This window comes from Trichechus manatus, unplaced genomic scaffold (genome assembly GCF_000243295.1).
Source record: "Trichechus manatus latirostris isolate Lorelei unplaced genomic scaffold, TriManLat1.0 scaffold00093, whole genome shotgun sequence".
Classification (NCBI taxonomy): domain Eukaryota; kingdom Metazoa; phylum Chordata; class Mammalia; order Sirenia; family Trichechidae; genus Trichechus; species Trichechus manatus.
In genome coordinates, this window is record NW_004444029.1 from 9,018,828 (window position 1) to 9,027,473 (window position 8,646).

Below are 8,646 nucleotides of genomic sequence, written 5' to 3' on the forward strand. Positions count from 1 at the left end.
GTAAAATACTCTCATCAGTCACTATAACAGGGAAATAAAAGGAGTGCGGAAGGCAGGTGCTGGCCCTGCCTGTAAGGAACAAATGTGTACTTCAAAGAAGGTGGGAACTCAGAAGCTATTTTGTTCGATTGGGAAAATCAAAAGGTAGGGATACGAGTGGACATTAGAATAACTAGTGATGCAATAATTTATTTGCATATGGTAATACTTATTTTTATATGATAAAAGAACGAAACAACCTTACTTGAAATAAAGATAATACGCAAGAAAATTTATAGACTGTCGAAGTGAAGAGCACACAGAGCTAGGATATTCTTGCAGACGAGCTATAGTCAGACTAGAATGTCCAGTGAGACATTCAAAATTCGTATAGGGTACAGAGTCACTCTTTATTGTTGGAGACTGTCCAGCGTATTGCAAGATGTTCAGTGATACGTACTGGCTCTCCCACATTAAATGCCAGGGCACCCCCACCCCCAGTCACGGTGGCAACCGCAAATCCTATCAGACTATTGACCCTTTTTAGAAAATATAGATATTTTGTAACATCCCTTTGCTGTCCTGAGAGAATTCATAGGTGATATTTGCACACATGAATTTCAAAAAAATCAATTTAATGCCCAAGGTCTATTATAATGGCGAAGTCAAGGAAAGGAATTTGTAATGACAATTATGTAAATTTCAGGATGTAAATGCTCAGGTATGACTATGCTGTAAAACATCATAAACAGCCATATGTTTACCCTTAGTTGTCATGAACAGGATTGCATTTAAGAGTCGATAAGAGGCTGCCGTGTAAAGAAGTACAGGAAAATGCAAGATTAAAGACTACAAGAAACTCCAGTATTAGGGCACGTCATAACGCCATATACCTTATCTGCATACGGTAAGGGAAAGAGCGGAATTCTCTTACGGAAATAAGGATAATAGGACAAGCCACATTACAGATTGTCCTGATGGCTTGTATCCTCTCAGACGAGCTGTAGGTCCTACACAGATGTCCTGGCGGACATTAGAAAGTCGTATGGGGTACAGAACAGTTCTTCCTCGTGTGGGAACAGCCCCCACACTGCAAGACACCTGTTATCCCTGGCTACATCCACTCAATGCCAATAACAGCCCCCCTGATTATGAAACCAGCAACACGCCCAACAATTTCCAGACTACCACACGTGAGAACCACTGACCTAGTTAATACCTAAGTTAATATCCTTAACCGGTTGCCATGCAGTTGATTCTGACTCATGGCGACCCATGGGTGTCAGAGTCTACCCAGAGGCACTTGGAAGAAAGGCCTGGCAATTCACTTTTAAAAGGGTGAAAACCTTGTGGAGCACAGTTTACTCAGATGCACGTGGGGTAGCCATGATGCCAACTCAACGCCAACTGGTTTTTTTTTCTTTTTTTTACTTCCATGAGGTTTCTAGGTTGTCAGATCCTTGTCTCCCAAACCACAGGTTTTTAAAATACTTTGCGCCTTGCTTTGTTCATTTTTAGCATTTATCTAACATGAAATTGTCTGCTTTTCACTTTAGAATGTAAGCCCCATGTGGGCAGTCTAGATCTATCCAGTTTGTCATGCCACACCCAAAGCCTACCCAATTTTGGTGTTTGATCCAGTTGGTGTCCTACAAATTTTGTTGATTAAATTAAGCTCAACTATTTGTATTTCAGTAGTTAAGTTGGATTTCCTCTGTTCCTCTTCAAGCTTAATCTCAGACCATTTAATAAAAAGAAGTACATACTAATTTTGCTTTGCTGCCTTTCTCTGCTCATCTTCCAAGTACCTCCAGAAAAGATAATCGACCACAGACACCAGTTAATTGAGGGGGCACGCATGACGGGTTTTGCCCCTTCTAGTTTTCACTTCCAATGGAGCCCTGGTGGCGCAGTGGTTAAAGCACTCGGCTGCTAGCCGTAAGGTCATCAGCTCAGCCGCTGTTCTGCAGGAATCTACTTCCGAAAGATTACAGCCTTGGAAACCCTGTGGGAGCAGTTCTGCTCTCTCCCATAGGGTCACCAGGAATCGCAATTGACTCGACAGCAACCCATGTGGTTTTTTGGTTTTCCCTTCCACGGCTCCCTGCCCAGGGAGCAGCAGCCTTTAGCACCCAGCGGGGCAAGGGAGAACGGGGACATGGAGCTACACCTGGTGTCTTGGTGCCCAGTACTGTTGACAAAAATACCACAAGTGGGTGGCTTTAAAGAACAGAAGTTTATGTTCTTACAGTCCTGGAGGCTGAAAGTCCAATCAGGGTCTCAAGCCATGTTGATTCCCACCATTAAAATCCCTAAAAACTGGTGCTCACCCTGAAGGGTGCCTGGCACAGTGTCCTGGGGTGGAAGCCTGTCCCTGGCAACTCAGTATTGGGGGGACCCCACTGTCCCTGCCTGGCCCCATGTCCGGGGTACCCCACTGTCCCTGCCTGACTCTGTAAGGGGGGTGGACCCCACCATCCTTGCCTGACCCCATGTCTGGGGGTACCTCACTGTCCCTGTCTGCCTCTGTGTGGGTTGGCCCACTCTGTCTCTGACTCTATGTGGGGGTGGCCCCCGCCGTTACTGGCCGGCCCTGTGTCTAGGGGTACCCCACTGTCCCTGCCGGACTCCATGTGTGGTGGCCCCTGACGTCCGTGCTAGCACCGTGTGGGGTGGCCCCCGCCGACCTCAACTAGTCTGGGGGGTGACCTCCGCTGTCCCCAGCCGGCCCCATGTGAGGGTACCCCACTGTCCCCGCCATCCATGTGTGGGGTGGCTCCAGGCCCCCTCGCCAAGAGCCTGGCCACCGTCCCGCCCCCCTCCCTCGCAGGCGGGTCCCTCCGCCAGCTGCTGTGGCGGGGTGGAGCCTGCGCGCCTGATCCGAGTCGGTGGGCCTAGCAGGCGGCATGGCGGAGCCCACGCTGTGCTCTTTCCTCACCAAAGTGCTGTGCGCGCACGGCGGCCGCATGTTCCTGCGCGACCTGCGTGCGCACGTGGAGCTGACGGAGACGCAGCTGCGCGCCGTGCTGCAGGCGGCCGGGCCCGCGCTCTACCTTCTGCAGGACGTGGCGGGGCCCGAGGGCCTCCTGCTGCAGGACGCGGCCGGACCCGAGGGCCTCGGCGGCGACGACGCAGCCGCGGCCTGCAGGGTGGTGGCCGTCTCCTCCGCGCGCCTCTGCGCCCGCTACCAGCGCGCCGAGTGCCCAGCCTGCGACCAGCTGCACCTTTGTCGTCGCCACATGCTGGGCAAGTGCCCGCACCGCGACTGCTGGTGAGCGGGGGACGTGGACCCGCGCAAGGGGAACTGGGCCACTCGGAAGGGCCGGGGGGGTTGGGGCCCTGCGTTCGCCACCCCGGCAGCTCCGAGGAGGCCTTCCTTGAGCTCCAGGTCCGTTGTGGAAGGAGGGGCATAGCCTCCCCATCTGGATTTCGTACCCCTCCCCTGCCCGGGGGCCCCCACATCATGGCCGGGTTAATTCAGAGTAGGACTCTGCTTTCCTTTACTCCAGGCGCCCTTTGGGGGGAGTTGGGTACTCGAGGGGAGCCATGGGCCTTGTCCCCAGAAGCTGCCCATTTTCTCCGTAACCACAGAGCTGTGCAGAGCCGGCCTGTGGCTGCGGGTTTGAGAACCTCGAGCTAGTCTGACCCCGAGGAAGCGGAGACATGGCAGCTGGGGGCTGGAGGAGGTTGGGCGTTACTGACTTCTGGAGCTGAGGTTGGAGGTGCCCCCGGACTCTCTATTCCACGCACCACACCCCAGCGACTTCCTTTGTTATTGTAGCCCCCAGAGTGGCGGTGGAGGGCTGCGCCTGTGGTAGCTGTTGGGGCGGAGAAGGCGAAGTGCAGCCCCTACGGTGTCCACTTGAGGTCAAGCTAGGTGTGGTGGGAGGGAGGGACGGGAGCCCTTGACTTAAAAGCATTGTCATTTAAAATGAAGGGAGTTGCTTCAACACAGATTCTTTGTTGTTGCTGTGAGTGGATTGCGACTCATGGTGACCCCATGTGTGCGGACTAGAACTGCTGCATAGTATTTTCAAAGCTGTGACCTTTTGGAAGTGGATTGCCAGTCCTTTCTTCTGAAGCACCTCTGGGTGTGTTCAAACCGCCAACCTTTCCACTTAGTAGTCAAGTGCTTAACTGTTTGCACCTCCCAGGGTGTTTATTAAAAGGCTTTAGTATCTATAGGTTCACAGAAGATATTAGTTGGAAACTGCCCCAGGCAGGGAGTTTGACAGACTGGCCCCTTCATCTGGGCCTATGATGAAGACCTTTGTCTTCTCCCAGGTCTACCTGTACGCTTTCCCATGATATCCACACACCTGGCAACATTCAAGTCCTGAAAAACCACGGGCTTTTTGGCCTCAATGAGGCCCAGCTTCGAATCCTGCTTCTGCAGAACGACCCCTGCCTTTTACCAGAGGTGAGTTGCCAAGGAGTCCCGCTCAGGTGAGGTGAGAGAGAACATCAAGAGTGGCCCACAGGACCATGGTCTTGGGGAACATCTAGTTCAACTGGCATAACACAGTTTATAAAGACAGTGTTCTACATTCTACCTTGGTGAGTAGCGTCTGGGCTCTTAAAAGCCTGTGAGCAGCCATCTAGGATACTCCACTGGTCTCACCCCTTCGGGAGCAAGGGAGAATGACGAGAACAAGATACAAGGAAAAGATTAGTCCGAAGGACTAATGGACCACAGATACCAAGGCTTCCACCAGACTGAGTCCAGTACAGCGAGATGGTGCCCGGCTACCACCACTGACTGCTCTGACCAGGATCACAACAGAGGGTTCTGGACAGAGCTGGAAAAGGATGTAGAACAAAATTCTAACACACAAAAAAAGAACAGATTTACTGACCTGACAGAGACTGGAGAAACCCCAAGAGTATGGCCCCCAGATACCCTTTTAGCTCAGTGGTAAAGTCACTCCCGAGGTTCACCATTCAGCTGGGGATTGGACAGCCCCATAAAACAAAACGGGACTAATGAGGCACGGCAGTCCAGGGACAAGGACTGGAAGGCAGAAGGGGACAGGAAAGCTGGTGATAGGGAACCCAAGGTTGAGTGAGGACAGTGTTAACATGTAGTGGGGTTGTTAACCATTGTCACAGGGCGACGTATGTACTGACTGTTTAAAGAGAAACTATTTTGTTCTGTCAACCTTCATCTACAGTGGGAATAGCAGCACAACTAGAAGAATGTAATCAACATCACTGAATTCTACATGTAGAAGTTTTTGAAATGATGTGTCTTTGGCTATATATGTTTTCACCAAAAAAAAATAAAAGTCCTCCAAGGTCGAGAAGGGAGAGTATTGACATGTCGTGGAGTTATTAACCAATGTCATAAAACAGTATGTGTACTGACTGTTTAATGAGAAACTATTTGTTCTGTAAACCTTCACCTAAAGTACAACAACGACAAAAAATTAAAAAGAGTGGTCCACGGAGGATAGCCTGCGGTGTGTGGGTGGGGCCGCAGCCCAATGCTGATCTTTCCGGAGTCTCTCTGTTGGGCTGTGATGGACAGCAGTGTGGGCCTGTGTGGTATAGAAATAATAACAGTGGCTTTTGGGGGTTTTTTAGTGCTTCTTACTGAATGCTAAGCATTTCACACACCTTAAAAAAAAGAAGCCAGTTGCTGTCAAATCAAGTCATGGCGACCGCATGTGTATCACAGTAGAACTGTGCTCCACGGGGTTTTCTTTTTTCTTTTCTTTTATTGTTGTACTTTAAGTGAAACTTCACATTTTAAGTTAGTCTCTCATACAAAAATTTATACACACATTGTTATGTGACCCTAATTGCTCTCCCCATACTGTGACAGCACACTCCTCCTTTTCACCCCTGATTTCCCGTGTCCATTCAACCAGCTCCTGACCCTCTCTGCCTTCCCATCTCACCTCTGGACAGAAGCTGCCCATTTAGTCTCATGTATCTACTTGAGCCAAGAAGCACACTCTTCACAAGTATCATTTATGTCCCATAAGCCAGTCTAATCTTTGTCTGAAGAGTTGGCCTTGGGAATGGTTTTAGTTCTGGGTTAACAGAGAGTCTGGGGCCCATGCTTTCTGGGGTTCCTTCAGTCTCAGTCTGACCATTAAGTCTGTCATTTTACTAGAATTTGAGTTCTACACCCCACTTTTCTCCTCCATCAGGGACTCTCTGTTGTGTTCCCTGTCAGGACGGTCATTGGTGGTAGCCGGACACCATCTAGTTCTTCTGGTCTCAGGCTGATGAAGTCTCTGGTTTATGTGGCCCTTTCTGTCTCTTGGGCTAATGCTTTTCTTGTGTCTTTGGTGTTCTTCATTCTTCTTTACTCCAGGTGGGTGGGACCAACTGATGCATCTTAGATGGCTGCTCGCTAGCTTTTAAGACCCCAGACGCCACTCACCAAAGTAGGTTGCAGAACATTTTCTTAATAAACTTTGTTATGCCAGTTGACCTAGATGTCCCCTGAAACTATGGTCCCCAGCCCCTGCCCCTGCTACTTTGTCCCTCGAAGTGTTGGGTTGTATTCAGGAAACTTCGAAGCTTTGGTTTAGTCCATCTGTGCTGACCTTCCCCCGTAGTGTGTGCTGTCCTTCCCTTCACCTAAGATAATTCTTGTTTACTATCTAGTTAATAACCCTCTCCTTCTCTCCCTCCCTGCCCTCGTAACCATCAAAGAATATTTTCTTCTGTGTTTAAACCTTTTCTTGAATTCTTACAATAGTGGTCTTATACAGTATTTTTCCTTTTGTGACTAAATTCACTCAGCATAATGCCTTCCAGATTCCTCCATGTTATGTTTCACGGCTTCATCATTGTTCTTTATCGTTGCATAGTATTCCATTGCGTGGATATACCATAATTTGTTTATCCATTCGTCCATTGATGGGCACCTAGGTTGTTGCCATCTTTTTGCTATTGTGAACAGTGCTGCAGTGAACATGGGTGTGCCTATATCTGTTCATGGACGACTCTTATTTCTCTACGATATATTCCAAGGAGTGGGATTGCTGAATCATATGGTACTTCTATTTCTAGCTTTTTAAGGAAGCACCAAATCAGTTCCCAAAGTGGTTGTACCATTTTACATTCCCACCAACAGTGTATAAGTGTTCCAGTCTCTCTGCAACCTCTCCAACATTTATTATTTTGTGTGTTTTGGGTTTTAGTGCTACCCTTGTTGGAGTGAGATGGTGTCTCATTGTAGTTTTGATTTGCATTTCTCTAATGGCTAATGATCGTGAGCATTGCCTCATTTATCTGTTAGCTGTCTGAATATCTTCTTCGGCGAAGTGCCTGTTCATATCTTTTGCCCATTTTTTAATTGGGTTGTCTTTTTGTTGTTGAAGTTTCGCAGTATCTTGTAGATGTTAGAGATTAGACCCTGATCGGATACGTTGTAGCCAAAAATGTTTTCCCAGTCAATAGGTTGTCTTTTTACTCTTTTGGTGAAGTCTTTCGGTGAGCATAAGTGTTTGATTTTTAGGAGCTCCCAGCTATCTAGTTTCTCTTCTGGTGTTTGCGCATTGTTAGTTTTGTTTTGTATTCTGTTTATGCCATGTATTAAGGCTCCCAGCATTGTCCCTATTTTTTCTTCCATGATCTTAGATTTTATATTTAAGTCTGATCCATTTTGAGTTAGTTATCGTGCATGGTGTGAACTATGGATCTTGTTTCCATTTTTTGCAGATGGTTATCCAGTTATGCCAGCACCATTTGTTAAAGAGACTGTCTTTTCCCTCATTTAATGGACTTTGGGCCTTTGTCAAATACCAGCTGCTCATAGGTGGATGAATTTATGTCTGGATTCTCAATTCTGTTCCATTGGTCTCTGTATCTGTTGTTGTACAGTACCAGGCTGTTTTGACTACTGTGGCGGAATAATAGGTTCTAAAATCAGGTAGTGTGAGGCCTCCCACTTTGTTTTTTCTCAAGTAATCCTTTACTTATCCAGGGCCTCTTCCCTTACCATGTGAAGTTGGTGATTTGTTTCTCCATCTTGTTAAAAAATGTTGTTGGAATTTGGATCGGGATTGCATTGTTTCTATAGATTGCTCTGGGTAGAATTGACATTTTCACAGTGTTGAGTTTTCCTATCCATGAGCAAGGTATGTTTTTCCACTTATGTAGGTCTCTTTTGGTTTCTTGCAGTAATGTCTTGTAGTTTTCTTTGTATAGGTCTTTTACATCTCTGGTTAGATTTCTTCCTAAGTATATTATCTTCTTGGGGGCTATTGTAAATGGTATTGATTTGGTGTTTTCCTCTTTGAAGTTCTCTTTGTTGGTATAGAGGAATCTAACTGATTTTTGTATGTTTGCCTTGTAGCTTCATAGTTTGCTGAAATTTTCTATTAGTTCCGGTAGTTTTCTTGTGGATTCTTTGGGGTTTTCTGTGTAGAAGATCATACTATCTGCAAACAGGGATACTTTTACTTGTTCCTTACCAATTTGGATGCCTTTTATTTCCTTTTCTAGTCTAATTGCTCTGGCTAGGACTTCCAGCTCTATGTTGAGTAAGAGTGGTGATAAAGGGCATCCTTGTCTGGTTCCCATTCTCAAGGGAATTGCTTTCAGACTTTCCATATAGGATGATGTTGGCTATTGGCTTTGTATAAATGCCCTTTAGTAGGCTGAGGAATTTCCCTTCTATTCCTGTTTTGCTGAGAGTGTTTATCATGA

The 8,646-nt window shown here is 47.3% G+C and overlaps 1 protein-coding gene across 1 annotated transcript in view; it reads left to right on the forward strand.

Moving 5' to 3' along the window:
* Positions 1-2,885: 2,885 nt before the first annotated feature.
* The window catches only part of ZC3HAV1L (zinc finger CCCH-type containing, antiviral 1 like), a 12,439-nt gene continuing 6,678 nt past the window's right edge, over positions 2,886-8,646 (forward strand). The window contains exons 1-2 of the mRNA XM_004382460.2: positions 2,886-3,250; positions 4,264-4,399. Coding sequence (XP_004382517.1) covers positions 2,886-3,250; positions 4,264-4,399 — 501 coding nt within the window. The remainder of the gene's footprint in view (positions 3,251-4,263; positions 4,400-8,646) is intronic.